The 23,344-nt window shown below is 33.0% G+C and overlaps 1 protein-coding gene across 4 annotated transcripts in view; it reads left to right on the forward strand.

Annotated features, from left to right (window-relative positions):
* LOC148952358 (uncharacterized) overlaps positions 1-23,344 on the forward strand; it is a 108,107-nt gene that overhangs the window by 76,180 nt on the left and 8,583 nt on the right. For all 4 annotated transcript variants that reach the window (XM_089088942.1, XM_089088943.1, XM_089088944.1 and 1 more), the window contains one exon: positions 12,160-12,295. In XM_089088942.1, the coding sequence (XP_088945068.1) occupies positions 12,160-12,295 (136 nt within the window). The remainder of the gene's footprint in view (positions 1-12,159; positions 12,296-23,344) is intronic.

The following is a 23,344-nucleotide window of genomic DNA, read 5'->3' on the forward strand; positions in this document are numbered from 1 at the left end:
AGGTTTAGTTTAGTTACAGTTAAGAATTTAGAGTTTTATCTTATAGTCATAGCTTAGAGTTTTACTTAAAGTTATAGTTTGGTTAAGTTTTAGTTAAGAGTTGTGAGTTTTAGCTGAGTCTTAGCGTAGAGTTTTTGTTAGAGTTATAGTTTAGTTTTAGTTAAGAGTTTAGAGTTTTACCTTAGAGTCTTAGCTTAGAGTTTTTGTTAGAGTTCTAGTTTAGTTTAATTTTAGTTAAGAGTTTGATGTTTTAACATTGAGTTTCAGTTAGAGTTATATTTTAGTTTAATTTTAGTTAATAGTTTAGTGTTTTAAATTATAGTATTATATTAGATTTTTTGTTAAAGTTGAAGTTTAGTTTATTATTAGTTAAGAGTTTAGAATTTTAGATTAGAGTATTAGCTTGGAATTTTTTTTAGAGTTCTAGTTTAGTTTAGTTTTATTTAATAGTTTATAGTTTTTTAGATTATATTCTTATATTATAGTTTTTGTTTAATTTATATTGTATTTTATTTATATTTAAGATATTATATTTTTATATTAGAGTTTTTGTTAGAGTTAAAGTTTAGTTTAGTAATAGTTAAGAGTTTAGAGTTTTAGCTTAGAATCTTAGCTTTGAGTTTTTGTTAGAGTTCTAGTTTAGTTTAGATATAGTTAAGCGTTTGGAGTTTTACCTTCGAGACTTAGCTTAGAGTTTTAGTTTAGGTTAGTTTTAGTTAAGTGTTTCGAGTTTCTTATCTTAGAGTCTTAGCTTAGAGTTTTTGTTAGAGTTCTAGTTTAGTTTAGTTTTAGTTAAGAGTTTGGTGTTTTACCTTAGAGTCATAGCTTAGAGTTTTACTTAGAGTTCTAGTTTAGTTTTAGTTAAGAGTTTAGAATTTTAGCTCAGAGTCTTAGCTTAGAGTTTTTGTTACAGTTCTAGTTTAGTTTAGTTTTAGTTAAGAGTTTAGAGTTTTTAGCTTAGAGTCTTAGCTTAGAGTTTTTGTTGAAGCTCTAGTTTTGTTTAGTTTTAGTGAAGAGTTTATAGTTTTAGCTTAGAGTCTTAGCCTAGAGTTTTAGTTTAGTTTAGTTTTAGTTAAGAGTTTAGAGTTTTAGCTTAGAGTCTTAGCTTAGAGTTATAGTTAGAGTTGAAGTTTAGTTATAGTTATAAATTTAGAGTTTTTTATCTTAGATTAATAGTTTAGAGTTTTTTTTAGAGTTCTAGTTTAGTTTAGTTAATAATTTTGCGTTATATAATAGAGTCATAGCTTATATTTTTTACAGTGGTTTTCGTTTAGTTTATTCAGATTTAATAATTTATAGTTTTTAGCTGAGAGTATTAGCTTAGAGTTTTAATTAGAGTTCTAGTTTAGTTTAGTTTTAGTTAAGAGTTTATAGTTTTAGCTTAGAGTCTTAGCTTAGAGTTTTTGTTGTAGTTCTAGTTTGTTTAGTTAAGAGTTTAGAGTTTTACCTTAGAGTCTTAGCTTAGAGTTTTACTTAGAGTTGAAGTTTAGTTTAGTAATAGTTAAGAGTTTAGAGTTTTAGATTGGAGTCATAGCTTAGAGTTTTAGTTAGTGTTTTAGCATAGTTTATTTTTAGTTTAAAGTACTACATTAAAGTCAGGGCATAGAGTCATTGTCAGTGTCACAGTTTAGTTAAGGTCCGGTAGTGAGATTATTGTTTCACCCTAGTGTCTTGTATCGGAGGGTCTATTGTGTTTGAAGTTTCGGGGATTTCATTTATGGTTAATTTGGAGGTTTTCAAGCTTCTTAGCTTAGAGTTTTAGTTAGAGTCATTGTTTAGTTTAGTTATAGTTAAGAGTCTTAGCTTAGGGGTTTAGCCTAGAATCTTAGCTTAGAGATTTAGTTAGAGTTGAAGTTTAGTCTAAACTAGCATAACCACAAAATTACACAATATTGCATAGAAATACCAAAACAATAGGTTAGATTAGGTTAGGTTAGAGGTTAGGTTTCTCAACTTTTACCTTAGCATGAGCGCTCATGATAAGCTAACCTAATATAACTGGTACAAAGTCGACATGTGGGGGATTTTCCGGCGAGTATAGTTTGGTTAGGTTAGGCTTGGGGAGATTTTCCAGCGAGTATGGTTAGGTTAGGTTAGACTAGATTAAGTTAGGTTAGATTAGATTAGGTTAAGTCAGGTTAGGTAAGTTAGGTTAGGTTAGCTAAGTTAGGCTAGGTTAGCTAGTAAACATCTCTCCATGTTTAAGTTAGGTTAGGTTAGATTAAGTTATGTTAGTTTAGGTTAAGTTAGGTTAGGTTAGCCTACGTACGCGCGCGTACGTAGATTTTCCGGCGAGTATGGTTAGGTTAGGTTAGACTAGATTAAGTTAGGTTAGGTTAGATTAGGTTAAGTCAGGTTAGGTAAGTTAGGTTAGGTTAAATAAGTTAAGTTAGGTTAGGTTAGCTAGTAAACATCTCTCCATGTTTAAGTTAGGTTAGGTTAGATTAAGTTATGTTAGGTTAGGTTAAGTTAGGTTAGGTTAGCCTACGTGCGCACGAGTACGTAGGCTAACCTAACCTAACTTAACCTAACCTAACATAACTTAATCTAGCCTAACCTAACCTAACCTAACTTAAACATGGAGAGGTGTTTACTAGCTAACCTAACCTAACTTAGCTAACCTAACCTAACTTATCTAACCTGACTTAACCTAATCTAACCTAACTTAATCTAGTCTAACCTAACCATACTCGCCGGAAAATCTACTTACGCGCGCGTACGTAGGCTAACCTAACCTAACTTAACCTAACCTAACATAAATTAATCTAGTCTAACCTAACCTAGATTATACATGGAGAGATGTTTACTAGCTAACCTAACCTAACTTAACTAACCTAACTTAGCTAACCTACCTAACCTAATATAACTTAACCTAATCTAATCTAACCTAACTTAATCTAGTCTAACCTAACCTAAACATATTCGCTAGACAATCACCCCAAGCCTAACCTAACCTAACCATACTCGATGGAAAATCCTCCCATGTCGACTTTGTACCAGTTAGATTAGGTTAGCTTATCATGAGCGCTCATGCTAAGGTAAAAGTGGAGAAACCTGACCTCTAACCTAACCTAATCTAACCTATGGTTTCGGTATTTCTATGCAATATTGTGTAATTTTGTGGTTATGCTAGTTTAGACTAAACTTCAACTCTAACTAAATCTCTAAGCTAAGATTCTAGGCTAAAACTCTAAGCTAAAACTCTTAAATAAAACTAAACTAAACAATAACTCTAACTAAAACTCTAAGCTGATACTCTAAGCTAATACTATAAAATCTCACCTGAAACTAAATTAAACTAAACTTCAACCATAACTGAAACTCTAATCTAGGACTTTAAGGTAAAACTCAAAACTCTTAACTAAAACTAAACTAAACTAGAACTCCAAATAAAACTCTAAGCTATGACTTTAAAGTAAAACTCTTAACTATAACTAAACTAAGCTAGAACTCTAACTAAAACTCTAAGCTAAGACTCCGAGCTAAAACTCTAAACCCTTACCTATAACTAAACTAAACTTCAACTCTAAGTAAAACTCTAATCTAAGACTCTAAGGTAAAACTCTAAACTCTTAACTAAACTAAACTATAACTTCAACAAAAACTGTAAGCTAAGACTCTAAGATAAAACTTCTAAACTCTTAACTAAAACTAAACTAAACTAGAACTCTAAGTAAAACTCTAAGCTACGACTCTAAGCTAAAAACTCTAAATTCTTAACTATGACTAAACTAAACTTCAAATTCAACAAAAACTCTAAGATATGACTCTATTATAAAACTATAAACTATTAACTAAACTAAACTAGAAATCTAAAAAAAACTCTAAACTACGACTCTAAGCTAAAAAACTCTAAATTCTTAACTATAACTAAACTAAACTTCAACTCTAACTATAACTCTAAGCTAAGACTCTAAGCTAAAACTCTAAACTCTTAACTAAAACTAAACTAAACTAAAACTCTAACAAAAACTATAAGCTAAGACTCTAAGCTAAAACTATAAACTCTTAACTAAAACTAAACTAAACTAGAGCTTCAACAAAAACTCTAAGCTAAGACTCTAAGCTAAGACTCTAAGCTAAATTCGATACTCTTAACTAAATCTAAACTAAACTAGAACTCTAACAAAAAGTATAAAATATGACTCTAAGTTAAAAAACAAAACTATTAACTAAAACTAAACTAAACTAGAACTTTAACAAAAACTCTAAGCTAAGACTCTAAGCTAAAAAACTCGAAACTATTAACTAAAACTAAACTAAACTAAAACTCTAAGCTAATTCTCGAAGTTAAAACTCAAAACGCTTAACTATATCTAAACTAAACTAGAACTCTATCAAAAACTCTAAGATAAAACTCTAAACTCTTAACTAATACTAAACTAAACTAGAACTTCAACAAAAACTCTAAGCTAAGACTCTAAGCTAAAAACTCTAAACTCTTAACTAAAACTAAACTAAACTAGAACTCTAACAAAAAATCTAATCTTAGACTCCAAGATAATACTATAAACTATTAACTTTTAATAAACTTATCATAAACTTTAACATAAACTCTAGGCTAAGACTCTGAGGTAAAACACTAAACTCTTAACTAAAAGTAAACTAAACTAGAACTTTAACTGAAACTCAAAGGTAAAACAACAAATTATTACCTAAAATTAAACTAAACTAGAACTCTAACAAAAACTCTAACCTAATACTCTAAGTTAAAACTCTAAACTCTTAGCTAAAACTAAACTAAACTAGAACTCTAAAAAAAACTCTAATCTAAGATTCAGATAAAACTCGAAACTCTTAACTAAAACTTAACCAAATTATAACTTTAAGTAAAACTCTAAGCTATGACTCTAAGAAAAAAATCTAAATTCTTAACTGTAACTAAACTAAACTTTAACTCTTACTAAAACTCTAAGCTAAGACTCTATGGTAAAACTCTAAAGTCTTAACTAAAACTAAATTAAACTAGAACTCTAAATAAAACTAAGCTAAGACTCTAAGCTAAAAACTCTTAACTAAAACTAAACTAAACTAGAACTCTAATTAAAACTCTAAGTCTAAGCTAAAATTCTAAACTAAAACTAAACTAAACTAGAACTTCAACAAAAACTCTAAACTAAGACTCTAATCTAAAAACACTAAACTATTAACTAAAACTGAACTAAACTAAAACTCTAAGCCAAGACTCTAAGCTAAAACTCTAAACTCTTAATTAAAACTAAACTTTAACAAAAACTCTAAGCTAAGACTCTAAGCTAAAACTCTAAACTCTTAAGTAAAACTAAACTTTAACAAAAACTCTAAGCTAAGACTCTAAGCTAAAACTCTAAACTCTTAACTATAACTAAACTTCAACTTTAACAAAAACTCTAAACTAAGACTCTAAGCTAAAACTCTAAACTCTTAACTAAAACTAAACTAAACTAGAACTCTAATTAAAATTCTAAGTCCAAGCTAAAACTCTAAACTAAACTAGAACTTCAACAAAAAACTCTAAACTAAGACTCTGAGGTAAAACACCAAACTCTTAACTATAACTAAACAAAACTAGAACTCTAACAAAAACTCTAAGTTAAGACTCTAAGCTAAAACTCTATGCTCTTAACTATTACCAAACTAAAATATAACTTTAACATAAACTATAAGCTAAGACTCAAAGCTAAAACTCTATACTCTTAACTAAAACTAAACTGAACTAGAACTCTAACTAAAACTCTAAGCTATGACTCAAAGGTAAAACTCTAAACTCTTAACTAAAACTTAACTAAACTAGAACTCTAACTAAAACTCTAAGGTAAGACTCTAACCTAAAACTCTAAACTCTTAACTAAAACTTAACTAAACTAGAACTTTAAGTAAAACTCTAAGCTATGACTCTAAGCTAAAACTCTAAATTCTTAACTGTAACTAAACTAAACTTCAACTCTAACTAAAATTCTAAGCTAAGACTCTAAGCTAAAACTCGAAACTCTTAACTAAAACTAAACTAAACTAAAACTCTAAGCTAAGTTTCTAAGGTAAAACTCCAAACTCTTAACTATATCTAAACTAAACTAGGACTCTAACAAAAACTCTAAGCTAAGACTCTAAGCTAAAACTATAAACTCTTAACTATTACTAAACTAAACTTCAACTTTAACAAAAACTCTAAGCTAAGACTATATGCTAAAACACCAAAATTTTAAAATTAAACTAAACTATAACTTCAACAAAAACAATAAGCTAAGACTCTAAGCTAAAAACTCTAAACTCTTAACTAAAACTAAACTCAACTAAAACTCTAACAAAAACTCTAAGCTAAGACTCTAAGCTAAAAAATCTAAACTCTTAACTAAAACTAAACTAAACTAGAACTCTAACTAAAACTCTAAGCTATGACTCTAAGGTAAAAACACCAAACTCTTAACTAAAACTAAACTAAACTAGAACTTTAACTGAAACTCAAAGGTAAAACATCAAATTCTTAACTAAAATTAAACTAAACTAGAACTCTAACAAAAAACTCTAAACTAAGACTCTAAGCTAAAACTCGAAACTCTTAACTAAAACTTAGCCAAACTAAAACTTTAAGTAAAACTATAAGGTATGACTCTAAGCTAAAACTCTAAATTCTTAACTGTAACTAAACTAAAATTCAACTCTAAATAAAAATATAAGCTAAGAATCTTATGTAAAAATCCAAACTATTAAATAAAACTAAACTAAACTAGAATTCTTACAAAAACTCTAACCTAAGACTCTAAGCTAAAATTCGAAACTCTTATCTAAAACTTAACCAAACTATAACTTTAAGTAAAACTATAAGCTACGATTCTAAGCTAAAACTCTAAATTCTTAACAGGAAGGATGCTTCAACTTGTAAAATGGGTTTAGAAGGGACATTAAGAAAGGAACTTGCTCTGAAATGTCTTTTGAAAAGTATTTCTTGGTGTTGAGGTATCCAAAAGCTGTAAAGTAAAGTTGTGGGTGAAAAGGATGGGTACTTCAAGTTGGAAAATGGGTTTAGAAGGGACATTAAAAAAGGAACTTGCTCTGAAATGCCTTTTGAAAAGTATTGCTTGGTGTTGGGAGCATTCAAAAAGCTGTAAAGTGGGTAAAGGATGGGTACTTCAACTTGTATAATGGGCTTAGAAGGGACATTAAAAATAACATTTTCTGAATTGCCTTTTGAAAAGTATTGCTTGGTGTTGGAGCATTCAAAAAAGCAGTATAGTAAAGTTGTGGGTGAAAAGGATGGGTACTTCAAGTTGGAAAAATGGGTTTAGAAGGGACATTAAGAAAGGAACTTGCTCTGAAATGGCTTTTGAAAGGTATTGCTTGGTGTTGAGGTATCCAAAAAGCTGTAAAGTATAGTTGTGGGTGAAAAGGATGGATGCTTCAACTTGTAAAATGGGTTTAGAAAGGACATTAAGAAAGGAACTTGCTCTGAAATGCTCTTTGAAAGGTATTTCTTGGTGTTGAGGTATCCAAAAGGCTGTAAAGTAAAGTTGTGGGGGAAAAGGATGGGTACTTCAAGTAGGAAAATGGGTTTAGGAGGGACATTAAGAAAGAAACTTTCTCTGAAATGTCTTTTGAAAAGTATTTCTTGGTGTTGAGGTGTGCAAAAAGTCATAAAGTAAAGTTGTGGGTGAAAAGGACAGGTACTTCATGTTGGAAAATGGGCTTAGAAGGGACATTAAGAAAAGAAGTTGCTCTGAAATGTCTTTTGAAAACTATTGGTTGATGTTGGGGTATTCGAAAAGCTGTAAAGTAAAGTTCTGGGTGAAAAGGATGGATGCTTAGAGTTGGAAAATGGGTTTAGAAGATACATTAAGAAAGGAACTTGCTCTGAAATGTCTTTTGAAAAGTATTGCTTAGTGTTGAGGCATCCAAAAAGCTGTAAAGTATAGTTGTGGGTGAAAAGGATGGATGCTTCAACTTGTAAAATGGGTTTAGAAGGGACATTAAGAAAGGAACTTGCTCTGAAATGACTTTTGAAAAGTATTTCTTTGTGTTTAGATATACAAAAAGATGTAAAGTAAAGTTGTGGGTGAAAAGGATGGCTACTTCAACTTGTAAAATGGGTTTAGAAGGGACATTAAGAAAGGAACTTGCTCTGAAATGCATTTTGAAAGGTATTTCTTGGTGTTGAGGCATCCAAAAAGCTGTAAAGTAAAGTTGTGGGTGAAATGGATGAGCACTTCAACTTGTAAAATGGGTTTAGAAGGGACATTAAGAAAGAACTTGCTCTGAAATGTCTTTTGAAAAGTATTTCTTGGTGTTGAGATATCCAAAAAAGCTGTAAAGTATAGTTGTGGGTGAAAAGAATGGATGCTTCAAGTTGGAAAATGGGTTTAGAAGGGACATTAAGAAAGGAAGTTGCTCTGAAATGCTTTTTGAAAGGTATTTTTTTGGTGTTGAGGTATCCAAAAAGCTGTAAAGTAAAGTTGTGGGTGAAAAGGATGTATGCTTCAACTTGTAAAATGTGTTTAGAAGGGACATTAAGAAAGGAACTTGCTCTGAAATGTCTTTTGAAAAGTATTTCTTGGTGTTGATGTATCCAAAAAAGCCGTAAAGTATAGTTGTGGGTGAAAAGGATGGATGCTTCAAGTTGTAAAATGTGTTTGGGAGGGTCACTAAGAAAAGAAGTTGCTCTGAAATGCATTTTGAAAGGTATTTCTTGGTGTTGGGGTATCCAAAAAGCTTTAAAGTATATTTTTGGGTGAAAAAGATGGGTATTTCAAGTTGTAAAATTGGTTTAGGAGGGACATTAAGAAAGAACTTGCTCTGAAATGTCTTTTGAAAAGTATTTCTTGGTGTTGAGATATCCAAAAAAGCTGTAAAGTATAGTTGTGGGTGAAAAGGATGGGTACTTCAATTTGTAAAAATGGGCTTAGGACGGTCACTAAGAAAAGAACTTGTTCTGAAATGCGTTTTGAAAACTATTGCTTGATGTTGGGGTATTCGAAAAGCTGTAAAGTAAAGTTGTCAGGTTAGGATTGGTACTTCAACTTGTAAAAATGGGTTAAGGAATGACATTAAGAAAGGAACTTGTTATGAAAAGGTATAATAAAGTGCACAAAAAGTATTAACAAAATGGGGAGGGGCCCCTTGGGGGGCCGGGGGAGGGCCTTTGGGGGTCGGGGGGCCCTTGAGGGCCGAGTGGTCCTTTGGGAGCCCGGGGGACCTTTGGGGCCCGGGGGCTTCCTTCGGGTTTGGGGTTGGGGGATTGGAGCCCTTTGGGTTGGGGTAGGGACCTCACGACACTGTTCAAGTGGAACTTGTGAATTATAACGACCACAGAATTTCACCCTCAAATTCTCTTCTAAAACCTCTTCTAAAATCGTCTTTCAAAATGTCTCTAACAGTTTCGCCGAAATAATTCCCTAAAATGTCTAAAACGGTTTCGCCCAAATAACCCCTAATCGTAATTTCAGCGTGTTCCTTTTATTTTTGGCATCCCTGCGCTGTCACATTTGAAATTACTGAGAAACTCTTTCCCGCGTTAATCTATTCATCTTTAAGATGTTTCTTGGAGAATTGTTTCCATGGCGAAGTTTATTAATATCTTTGGAGTTCGACCAGTAGAATTGTTTCCGGGGCAAAGTTTATTAATGACTTGGGTCTATTCCTGGAGAATTGTTTCTATGCGAAGTTTTTAATGTCTGACAGATGATGTCATGGTTGATTGATTTGTCAAGAAAGGGGAATTAATTTGTTGTTACTAAGGGTTATTATGGATCATAACATTCGTAAGAAGAGGTCATTGACTCCGGTACCCATTAGACTCAATAAACCAGAAAACATCCATCAAAGTGAGAAAGTTCCTGTTTTTCCATTCTCACTGACAAAAACCATAAAACAGACATAAATTACTGTTGACATCCATGACAAACAACAAATAAATTGACTGACGCACATAACCGTCCAAGAAAACATCCATAAAAGTGAGAAAATTCCTGTTTTTTCAAGTGAGAAAAATCCTGTTTTTTCATTCTCAGTGAGAAAACCATCTACCTAGGGACTCTATGCCCATATATGGTGTGGGCGTGGGATCAATAGGGTCATTTCTACTGATATAGAGAACCATCTTAAATTTTTTGTTTTGTACATCCGTCTCAAATTAAAACCTTTTATTCAGTCAGAGAAATCTTTTGCTATTGGTTGAACTTAACTTTCTTATAAAAGCTAAACGAAGTTTGAACGTTTTTCAGATTTAATAAAGTATACAATGTCATATGAAGAAAGCAGTTTATTAAATTTGTGGACAACTTTGCTAACTTGATTGATGTTTATGGAGCCCTGCATAAACCTTCAACTGTAACTTTACTTAATAGGGAGGAAAACAGGGCGATGAAGACCCTACAGTGCAGAAAACTGGTTAATCAAACTTCGAAAAGTTAAAACAATGATAAGCTAACTGACGTACTTCAGCTTCTTTATCTATAAGATAATCTATTTAATATCGAATACTATAAAATTTTGGATAATTTGATCTGCCGTCTGGTTTTAAGGTAATAGGATATAAATTTCAGATTGTAATAACTTGTCATAACCTTTTTTATATTACCTGAATCAAAATTGATCGAAATGAGATGTCTGTGAGACTACAAGTCACAGTTGTGTATTTAAAACGAAATTTATAAGTAGTCCTAAACCCTCTAGAAGCTATTAAACTTTATCCTTAGAAAAAGAAATTACAAAAAGTCAAATGCGTGGTTTTTGCTGGACATCGACGGGATATTACTATCATAATCTTTCTTCCTTCCGTCTGTTGTTTTTTGCTAACAATTTAACATGACTAAGTTACGACTATAGATTATGATTATCATGAATACTTGAATAAGTTAATCATTCATTTCGTGTCTCTCGTCCAGTTTGCTTACAGTGCGCATGATAGGTTCAGTCCATATCAGATCCTAAACCTTTTTGCTTGTGTCTCTTGTATATTCTTAAAGTGCTAAGAACAGCGAAAATGACATTGGGTTACTTGAATTGGTTAAACGAAAACTTACACACTCATGATGTCTTAAATATTAGGATAAAAATGGGAATTCAATTTTTAATTAAAAAGCTTCCTTGTGTAGTTAGGCAGTTTCTGAAAGTAGTGGTTATAAAATTAAAAAAATAGATACGCTAGTGAAAATCAGCAAAATATTGGCTAAAAAAGATGGCATGAAACACCTTCGGCAGTTGTAGCTTCCCTTTGAAGGTGCAGTTGTCTGGAAATCGCCACATTCTTAATCTTTAGATTTTCACGGACGAAAAGTGTTGTCAAATTTAAATATTTTGCTTTGATTTGATTGCTTTGCTTGTATGACACGAAATAGTTTAAAAAGGCGTAGCTTCCCTTTGAAGGTGCAGTTGTCTTTGGAAATTACCACAGTGTTAATGTTTAGAGTTTTATGAACGAAAAGCTTTGTCAAACTTAGTTAATTCGATTTGCTTTTTTGTTCTCACGGTTCAGTGTAACAAAACTGTTGGAAATTTCATGCTACCCCAAAAACTTCAAAATTATGAAACAATTTTAGTAAATTATGGTTTTGGGGTATGATAGACCTAAGAAGGGTCCAGAGGGCAAAGAATTTTTTATTTCATGTCCTTGATACTTTAGAACCACAACGGTTGAAAATATTAAGTGCTCTCAGTTTATTATAAAGTGCTTTAACGAACTTATAAATATGTACACATATAGATGGGATGGTTAAGTAGTTCCTATTGGCTAAGATTTTCGTGTTGACCTATATAGTCCTTCTCATATAAAAATAAACCCTCCCATACCTCTCTAAAATTTCGCATCAATGCAAAGAACTGCTCTCAGTAGATTCCCTGAAGTTGCAAATTCTGTAACTTATACCGAAACAAGATGTTCTTTAGAATCAGTATTCTAAATTTATAAGATATTAGGGGGGGGGGTGCTCTCTCTATGTCTAAAAGGAAGCCCAAGGGGCGCAAAATAGCCAAAACGCAAGAGTTCGGAGAACTAAGCAAAAACGCCTAATAGGTAATTTATACTCTATTGATGACAATACACCGTGCTTTACAGCACGGTTAGGTTTACTCTATTGAATGGTACTTAAGGATTTTTAATACTGCACATTTTGTTGTTTTCATAAGTTCTCTCAAAGTGCGAATGATTAGTTTACTTCGTGTCAACCTAAAAGCCCTTATTTTATACAGCAAGGAAAGTTGCATGGCCTCCAAAGTCACCGCACACTAGTTTCGATCATGGCGACTCTTTAGTGAGACGAAGCATGTCACCAGTCCAAGCAGTGAAAGTCCCTCCACCCGTGCCACGAAAGCCAGGAAAAGTTCAGGTACTATTCTTTCCTAGAACTATAGGCGTAGATCTTTAGGCGTAGATTGTATATTATATAGGGCGTTGATCAGAGACAATTTAATTTTCTTTGGGGTTTGGCTTAGACTCAAGAACTTTCAAGCTGCAAATAAGGAGAGATTGTACAGAGAACTCATCTTGAGCCATTTGAGGAATACAAAAAACGCTAAACACGTTTTTCAGTTTCTTAGAGGGGAGTGATTTGTCATTTTTTCAATTAAATTACAAAAGGAAAAGAAATTTTTCAATGAAAATACCCCCCATTTTCAAAATCTATGGCGGCAAAAAGTTTCTCCCTTCCCCCACCAATTGATGAAACAGATCTTTAACTAAATGTAGAGTAAATCTGTTTTATAATGTTCCAAATTCTGGTGGCCATCATTATACAAAGCATGAAACGATGTTTTATTCTCGTATATTTCTTAAAACAGTCGGTAGCCATATTAGAACTTCGTAGGCGCAACTTGTAAAACTTATCATCCCTGGCAAAAAAAAACCTGTGGTTTGCTTTTCTTATTACATTTCCATTTTATTGCTTTGAATTTTAAACTATTCAAGTTTCAACAATTACGTTTGAGCTTCCGCAATGCGTAAGCCAATAAGAATTTTGTTAAGTGGGTGGATATCATAACCTCTAAAAATCTGAACAAACTATTATTTTTTCTAAGGAAGGGATGATGATTGTAGAAACAGCTGGACTCCGGAGGAAAATGTGACACAATAAGGTACCTGCCAAATTCAGCCACAAAAAGACACTTTCATGTCTTTACAGGGTTCCTAAGTGTATGACTTTCTTAATTAAATTTTATTGGCACATATGCTTAATATTCTTTTTTATCATTTCACCAAGATTGTTTCTCTTGGCGCTGTGTGGACTGCCTGGCAGAGGTTTTGTTGTTGCGATGAATTTCACCTTAATTTACAAGATTAGCTAACGTACATTATTATTATTAATTATTTCACCCATGCTATACAAAACTATAAAACGTGAAGTAATACATAAAAAATATATAGAACACACAAATAACAAACACTAGTAAGAACACACTGATAGAGCAACAAATACAAGAAACCAAAGAGGGAGAAAAAAAACTCACAACTGAAAGAACATAATTAGCCGGTGATGTGGAGAAATATGGTTGCAAGCTGTATTTGAGAGCTTTCTGTGCAGTAATTCTAGTTTCTTAGTAACATCAGAAACAAGATTTTTGTTTAATAAGAACCTGGTTTTTCGACCGAGGCGGAAGAAACAACTAAAATTTATAAAATCTAAAATAATTTTCCGGATTCTGCTTAAATCTTTTTTCTTAAGGAGAAAGTACCAGAGGCGACAAGGAAAGAGCGGTCCCAAAAAGTTGAGTAGAGCTGGCTCAATGCTCGTTTGTTATACTTCTCTCTGTTAGCATTAACCTTGGCGATTAGACTATTTATTATCTGTCACTGTGCGCTGGCGCAGGCTTGGAATACTGTTAGTAATAGGAATCTACGAAAGAATGGAATTGAAAGAATATACGAGACGGATAGAAAAAGCCTTACATAGAAATGGAGAACTAGAAATATGTGATGTATTAAGTAGAATATCCCTTTTTTTCTGCCTCTAAAATTTTTATCAAAATGCAAAAGAGGACTGGCATAAAGAAAGAAACCGAAAAATGTAACTCATACTCTTTTTAGAGGACCAGAGAATAAAAAAGTTCACCCCCTCCCCTGAACACAAACTTCAAGTCCATTTACCTCCCAGAGCAGCTTCCTGAGAGCTTCAACTCGATTCCCCAGTCGTGAGACAAAACAGGGCATACTGAGCAAACTACGAATAAAGGGTCAGTATGCTCTCTTGTGACCCACCCAAAAACCAACTTACTCCAATGGTAAAAATACTCCGGAGAAAAAGTTGGCGTTGCATAGCATCACATGATTGTTTTGAAATTAGTGATTGGCTCTCCTTCTTTTTATTTTTTTTCTCTTTGTTTATCTCTTTGTGTATTATTGAGTTGTAACGAGCGGAGGAACTTGGTTCCGCTATAGATTTCTACTACTGAGAGCATTGAGACCAAACTGCTAATTGAAGAAAATGGGTGTATTTGGTAATAATATTTATCTAAAGAAAGGGAGAATCCTCGAAAGCTACCAAAAAATTCATCCTTCTATGGTTACCGAGATAACCTCACGACCATAAATAAACGTTTTGCTAATTAATCTCTGGTTATTCAAGTAGTTATGTTTTGACGGATCGATGACTTATTAATCGTAAAAGTGTTTGACCAGGAAAGATATTAAGTCTGAAACATTCAGGGATAACAATTCTTTAGGAAAAGGGCTGAAGAGGGTCATGGACCTACCTTGATTTCAAAAGATGATAGAAAACCCCTGTCAAGAAGGCTTTATTATGAAATGAGAAATTTCCGGCAACAGCATACCACTTTATTCAAAAGTTGTCATAAAGTAGGAACGCTGGTTAGAATAATAACAGGTGCGTTTGCTGGTCCTGATGTCTTGGCTGATGATGTATGTGAAATCAAGTCATCCTATTTTTACTTATCCCCTCAAACCAAATATCTGGTGTAATTTTCCATGTAACCTCTTAACTTTTTGATGAATTTTTATTTTTGCTTGGACCTTGTTTTTACTGTGGATGACTGACCCGACTTATGAAGAAAATTTACTTGTGTCTTCTTTAGTTCTATATTTGAAGCAATGAGCCATCGCGGCCTTAGCTTTGACTCAGTTTGGCGAGTTCACTCGTGTTATAATAACAATATTAGTTTAATATCATGTGGGATCTTACGTTTAGCATCGTAATCGACTTCAATATTTTAGTTTTAGTAGTTACTTCAGTTTTTTTTATGCATAACTTATTGACCTTTGAAAAAATGTCATAAGTAAATCACTATCTAATTATAGTTTCAACAAATGTTTATCTGCTTACTTATTTTTTGTTTACTTTTAATATTTTTTCGAAATGAGTTTTGTTCATGGTAGCTTTTTGTTTTTACTTCTGTAAATTACGATTTTGGGTCGTAGTAATTCCTTGCCTGAACTTAGAGTGTCAAGATGACGCCCCTGGTTGGAACAAAAGGAGTATTTTGCTATTTAATTAACTTTTCAATAACTATTTATTAACTTCCTTTCCTACAATAATTTTTTTATTCTTTGCTTATTTTTTATTTAAAAATAGACTATAATATTAAATATATACAAAAATTCCCCTCCAACTCATATTTCAAACTGTTCTTTTTTTCTTTCCCCTATCCAGCGTTCTTTGGTCTATAATGGAACATCCCGGATGTGTCCCTTTCTGGTTTCCTCTTCTCTTTCGTCCTCTTGACGATGGTTTGGTGATGCCTCATGTAATGGCCATAATCCAACCGGGTCTTGTTTTTTCTTCTCGTACTCCTGAAAATAAAATAAAAAATCAATCTCATATCTTTCGCTTTTTTTTACTCTAAGACTTTCTGCTTAATTGTAATCTAATTCATCACTATTTCACTATTATTTCCTTTACTTTACTACCTATCAACCTTACCTCTTACTCCGAATTCTATAACTTTTTACCTTTCCAATTCCTAACATACCTAATTTTTTCTCTCTTAATGCACTTTATCTACCTTTTTCCTAAATTTTCTTTTTTTTTTATCAATTTCCCCTTTTATACGATTCTCCATCCATTAATTTACGATACAATATTTTCAAAATTCACATTCTAGCTACCCACGGCGGCAAGAGGCTGCTCCCATTCATTAGGTCTATAACATACAACATTGAAGTACAAATTTACATACATATACATTTTTGAACTTTAAAATACTTTCAATTTTCTTAAAACACTTTTCACTTCATTTACATAAAAAAAAACGAAAAAAAAACATAACACCAATTTTTTTTCAAATAGATCATATTTCATCATATTCTGTTTTCGCTGGGCCTAGCGTTATTGGGTAGCTACAACAATCCTCAAATAAATTTCCCAAAAATCAAACATTTCACAATCCAGGCGAATCGTATCTCCCTCAATACATAAAATAATCTCTAATAATTCAAATCTAACTCTTCAAATCTAAGACCTCAAATTTAAACTCTATAATCGAAGTATCAAATACTTCAAATCTAAACACTATAAAAAAATTTAAATGATACAAAATCCTATATTATTTCTATATTCCCTAAAATTATATTCAATCATAAACCCATACATTCTAAATATTCAATTACGTTTAAATCTTACCTAATGTATAAACTTAAAAACACTGAACAAATCCTGAAGCTAATTATTATAATTCAAAAGTTTTAACCAAACTAAAATCAAATACTTCATTAAAAGTTCGAAATATTTAACCTAAAATCTAATACTATTCCATAAATATATTTTGCATCTTTCATTTTTTTTTTATACCAAAATTAAAAACTCCTTTTTCTAATCTTCTACCTAGATCCCTACCACAAAATGAAAAAACAATAATCATACAAATATAAACCCTTAAACCTTTAAACCTTATAATTTTTTCTCAATTCTCCTTTTATTATTTTTTTTTTTTACCAACACATCCTTACCCACCAAGACACAAAAAATATTCCCTTCTACTTTAGACCAAACACGTCCTCAATTCTCTTACACTTCATAATCCTTATCCTTTTCCATTCTGTTTCCACACGATTTATCACATCATAATCTTCCTTCTGTTTTTCTTTTCGCTTTCACGTTTAATAACAAAACAGCGATACTATGTACACTATTGTCCTTATATAGGCCTCAATCTCTACTTTTAGGAATACAGCTTTCTCTAAATTAACTTCATCTTTTTTACCTGTAGCACTTGCTAATAAATTTCTCAGCCCTGCTACTTTTGTTTCTTGTTTTTCACGTTCTAACATTAAGTGACATTGCGTTTCTTCTTTTTTCTCGCATAGCTTACATAGTCCATTACTACCACTCAAATCCATCTTTACTTTCGACTCTCCTGTGGGTAGTACATTATGCATAAAGAAAAACGTGTGTTCTTTAATTTTTGACGGGAACAAGCAACTTTCTACTAGTATGAAATTTTGTCCACCTCTTCTTCTTTTGCCCACCATTCTTCGCTTATAACTCAAAACAAAACGATTTCAGAACAGTGTACTTCCTTTACCTTAACCCTGGCGGTCAGGAAGAGCTGTCGGTCATTCAAATTTTAAAATCCTGAATCAAGGAAGTCCTTGATTACATTTTAAAGTAATCAAGTTTTTCCAGGTTAGTATAAAGAGGAAAGTTATAACTTAGAACGAACAGAAATTGCCTTAGATTTGAAGGTGCTACCCAAGGACGCCACCGAGAAATTTTTAAGGGAGGAGGCAAGTTACCAATGAATGGGTGTAAATAGAAGCACTTTAGATGTGTTGATAGGTAGTAATATATTCATTAAAATGAAAACAACTTAGTTCTAAGTAGCTTTCAGGACAAACATGGGTGATTAAACATGGGTTTCAAAGGGAAGTTTTATATTGATTTACTTTTTGCCAAGGGACAGTTACCCATTGCCCTTCCCTCATGGCTCTGATGCTCTTACTCATGGCTGTATCCAAATACGCCCCCCTCTTAACTTGCGATTTTTGGGAGCATTTTTTCTTTTTCTAAAATTATCCGCATTTTCTTCTGGTAAAAAGTTTTGTTAAGAATCTTCTGCTAACAATAGTTTGACAAAATTGGTAACTATATCACATTGGTGTGATGTATACTCTGTTATCAAAGTCTCAAGTTTCTCATAATTTTGGTTACCATCGACGAAAGTCGTTCTTTATCATGGCTTGATGATGTGTCTAAAAGTAATAAATGCGCAAGTTTAAGGTTTTTCTATGTCTCTTTTATAAGACATGCTGCCACACTATCATAGCTGTCAACCTTATGGAGTTTTGCCATGATCTAAAAATTAATATTTGCTCTTTCAAGTATCTCGTCAATCATCAAAAAGGTTCTTCGCGTGGGTGACACGAGGAAATTCACGTCTGGCAGATTTTATGCCATGGATAATATGCCGAGATGCCTCAATAATTGAAAAGAGAGTCTAGATATCCCAGATTTAGTTTAGGTCTGAAATTGTGATGGAAAATATAAGTGATTTTAGCTACGATGGTGCTGAGGAAAAACAAAGATTATCCAACGATGGCTATTCAGATAGCGAGGAAGTTGTTACCGATGAGGAACCTATTCAAGAAGAAGGTGAAGGCAGCAATGAAGAAAACATTATAGAACAGATGGAAGAAATTCCCCAGGAAGTGACGGTTGAAACACCTGATAAAGATTGTTTAGAATATGATAACAATAACGACGAAGGAAATGAACAGGTTTGAAAAACCTACTACACGTCTTCTTACCCTCCCCCCTCCCCCACCAAAAGAATGAGTACCTATAAACTGGGAACATGAAAAATAGGTGGCCTCTGTCCCGTACCCTTACCTCAGTGGTCAAGGTTTTGGTGATTTTAAATATTGTTTTTTTTTTCTTTTGCCTTTTATTTTGTTTCTAATTTTGGCCCTTTAAGGTGCACATCCCAAATTTCTGGGTACATGCCTCTGTTATTGTTGCTGCAGATTACTTTTACGATAAGCTGTGAAGAGAGTTCTTTGTTGTATCCTAAAGTTTGTGTATTTCGCGTAGAAATCGCTTTCCTCATCCCTTGCAAATAAGAGGGGTTCATGATCCCTTAAACACTGTTTATATTTTAGCCATTAAGAAGATTTGCCAACCTTTTGCTACCCAGTTTACACCTCAGGGTACCACGTGTGCATATTTTCGCCACGCGTGCTACGCTTTTGCCGCGGTTCGCACGCACCAGCCGGTGCAAGTGATTTCTAAAAGTCAGTGGCCTCTTACATGAATTGATTAGAACAATTATTTTGTAGGTTTTAGCGTCAAAGCCCTTGATTGATGCTTAACTTCGTTTCGGAAAATTTTCTATTGATGAGTCTTTTTCTTGGAACCAATTCGACTAACTCAGTGTTTACGCATGCAAGACAAAAAAAGGAAAATGGCTACATAAATTCAGATAAATTTGAAAATAATTTCTTAGCATTTTATTCATTTGATTCATAGGTAGCGTAATAGCGCTGCTTAAGTAAAGAGCTTCTTCACTACTTCGTAAACTGCTACCTCGCAAACTGTATTCCTAAATTTATTCCATGCATCTTCAACATTGTGAAATTTTAGACTCCCTAATTATGTATTCAACTGCTCCTGGAAACTTTCCCTTAAATTTTCATCACAGAGTGTACCAACATCAGAACTTTCCGGAAGGTAGTTACCATTCCTAAATTTCAGCTTTAGATTAAACCTAGGCACTACTTGGTGGTGATCTTTGCTTTTAACATCATAAACAGCACTCCTATATACCCTAGTATCTTGTATCGATCCTGTCAGTCTTCGGTTTATAATAACATAATCAATAAGGTTTACTGTCTTACCATCGTGTGAATAACATGTTAATTTATGGGCCTTTTTTTGACCGAATACTGTTTTGGTTATAACTAAATTGTTGTACCTACAAAATTATAGCCGTCTATAACAGTTACTATTTTCTTTTCCTACAACAAATTTACTTAGACTAAGATACGATCTATCCCCATTTTAGCAACCTGGGCATTAGAATCCCTAGTAAAAATACCATTTTTCTACCTGGGACTCTATCAATTCTTTACTTTAAGTAAAATTCATCTGAATCAATACTATTTCCATCAGTTGGTTATACACGGGGGATATGCTACTATCACTGATACCTTGCACTTTTTAGTCGTAGCCACCTAGGATCCTATTACTGATACCTTACCAACTTAAGCAAGACTTAGCAGCTTCCTTATCCTAGCTGCAGCGGTAGTTCCAATCTAGTAAAAGACGAACACGGCCAATAGTAACCAAAAATAGATTGAAGGCCCTAAAAGAGGTGTTGTGTCGAAACAAAAAGTACACCATTAAAATTAACTTAGCTGAAAACCTTAATCAGAAAACTTGGAATCCCTTGGCTTAAATAGCCAGGAAAATATATTGGTTTGAACAACAAGAAAAATCACTTTTTGCATTGGAAGCATCTATTTTCTATTTTTTTTTCCTCTGTTGCTAACGGGGCACTGGCATATCATAGAGAGCCGTCTAAGGGTACATTTTAAAGGGATTTGCTACATTTTGTACCTTTTGTAAGTAACAAACACAATACTTGCAATAAAATCATTCTTTTGAAAAAATTGCATTTTCGTATACAAGATGATGAATGACGTTATAACCATAGGTCACAACCATAAATGACGTTATTGTAAAATACTTTAAAGGGTATTCTTGGTAATAATGACAAGGTAGCTCGTTTTTCATTAGTTCTGCTAAGATAAAGCCGAAAACTTTTTCCAGTGTGCAATACACGTTATCTGCATTAATTAAAAATCGTGGTTGAAGCGGCAGCTGCAATGTCTCAAAGAATCCATGGGAATTAATAATGAACAGGAAAACTTCTCAAGTCTTGCTCCTAAAGTCTATTAATAGTAGTATTGCAGCATTTCAAAAGACCACTTTTGTCGCTTATTGAATACAGACTTATTATTTAATAAAGTAAAACAAAAAGAAATCAGGCAGCGGGGTCCCCAGATATGAAATTTAATTCCAAAATTAATAGCGAAAATAAATTTTTACTTTAAACAAACCATAAATATTACTGTCCGTAATCCGATTGGCATCGTTTCGTTGAGTTGAGATCGTTACTACAAAGTGACCTGAACTTCAATCCTCCTATTCCAGAGGATGGCCCCAAAGCTACTCTACTGTAGTAACTGTTAATTAAGTATTAAGGTAATTAAGGTTCTTTTCAGTTAAGCAAAAATGAAAGGCATAGGGTAAAAATAAAGTAATTTTCCTAATGATACCTTATAAGTAATTGCAACCATCGAAACTAGATTAAGCGTAGCTATTTGTTTTATCAGTTGACCTATTAGTCTTGTTAGCTGTTGATCTATGCATCATTTGTATGTGCATTTGATTAGAATCTATTGATATAAAAAGCTGAACGTCCTTTCGTGCATAAGCACTTAATTACAACCGTGGGTGTTGTGACCTCAATGTTAAAATTTTGATGCGGTAAATATTCTTATTAATCTTTATATTTACTGTAAAAAAAAAAATATATTTTCAAAAAATAAAGGTCGAACATTGTTTCTGAGCAGTGTCGTCCGTTCTTGGTATAAGATAGATGTGTCATAAATGTGAACATGTTCCAAAAACTTCTGTTATTTTCCAAATTTACACCTAAGGCGCAATTCTCCAAAAAATAATTGCTTTAAAGAATGTGTTGATGTGATGAATTTAATCGCATTCAAATGGCGCAACTGTGCCCATGTGGTAAAACTGCTTCTGGGCTGCTGTTTCTCATTTAAAATGCAATTGTTTAAATGCAAATTATAACTTAAAATAATCGAATTTCGCCACTGTGAAAAGGTATGAAAACCAATTGTATAGCTATGTGCCTCATGGGTGTTGTCATTTAGCCTTACCATACTTGGTATGCATTTGCTTCAAAATTTCTAAACCTGTTGATTTGTACTTTGAAAATTAAATTTTATTATTGGGTGGGAGTCTTGCCTTTTCTGGGACAATCAACTTTTGTTATGCAACTGTATCGTTGTTAGTAAGGCAGTTATTATGCTAAAACTTGGCTTCAAGATTTGATTTTGATTAAAGATGGACCTTCCTTCCTCTTGACATGGCCAGTCTAATTTTTGGAAGTCAGACTTGGAACCTGCTTTATGGAAGTCAGAATTTTTCTACCTGCTTTGGTTTTGGAAATAAAACTTAGCATCTACAGGGTTAAAAAGAGATTTAATCAGTTTTCCCCAACTAAAGCTGAGCACGCACATTCTTGAGTTGGAAAACCTAGTACCTACGTCCAGCAGAAAACATAGCGGCAACGGTGAAAAAAAAACAGAATTCAGAAAATTTGGTTGACGAACTTGAACATCTTCATCTATTTCTTCCGTTCCGTAAGTGAAAGATTTTCTCGAACACCTAGAAGATGAATGTGCTAGCCTTTGTCAGAAGGCAGCCGAAGGCACCATTGTAAGAAAAAGAAGAAGAAAAACATACTGTAGAAAGTTTAGAAGCTTAGGAGTTCTGTTTCAGGCGACAATAGAAGCCAGTTGTTAAGATTTTTCAAAAAGACAATATAATGACATTGTTCTTATAGAATATAAGAAAGAATTAAGCAATTTTTATAGCTGAGGAAGAATTCTGAAAAAACATTAGGGTCAATACCCAGTAAAATAACCAAATCCCCAACGCAATATCTATATAATGGGTGAAGAGAGAAATTATGATGAGGAGAAACAAAATATTGTGAATACAATAATTATGAATATGAATATAACGCCTCGTATGAGATAATTTTCCGTATAATTGAAATGTAATTAAGCTATAGAACAAACATATAAGGAACCAAAAAGTATATATATATTATTAATCTAACTAAAAAAAAACTATCTAATAGGACAGAAGGGTACTTGTTAATGAAACGAAACACTCAAGAAGTGAAGTTAGGTTAATCCTAATGAAATAAAACCTTTAGTTTACATAATAATATAATTTGGGCTATATATTTGCACATTAAGAGGTGGGGTGGGGTTAAAGTATTTGGACAGTGCCCCTAGCCTAAAATAACCTAACCTAACCCCCACCCCTCCCCCCTAAATTGCAAAAATATAGCCCAAATTATACAAAGCCAATGCATTCTATCACCCCTCACTTGTATTTGTGGCTATGCAGGGGCGTCGTTTGGGGGTGGCAGGGGGGGCCGGTGCCCCCCGAATAATGTGTAGAAAAAAATATTATACATCCCATGCCCTTTGACTATCCAGATATGGAACCATCTTGCCCCCCCCCCCAATAAAAATGCTGGAGATTCGCCCCTGTGGCTATGAAACCGGTTTTCTGAGATCTAACCTACGCGTAATTCTTGAGTGTGTTTCGTTTCATTAACAAGTACCGACAAAATTCCTATCAAATAAGACTCATCATAAATATTCTGCTAG

This window comes from Artemia sp. Qi Xiang Cuo, chromosome 5 (genome assembly GCF_049724085.1).
Source record: "Artemia sp. Qi Xiang Cuo chromosome 5, ASM4972408v1, whole genome shotgun sequence".
In the NCBI taxonomy this organism is placed as follows: Eukaryota; Metazoa; Arthropoda; class Branchiopoda; order Anostraca; family Artemiidae; genus Artemia; species Artemia sp. Qi Xiang Cuo.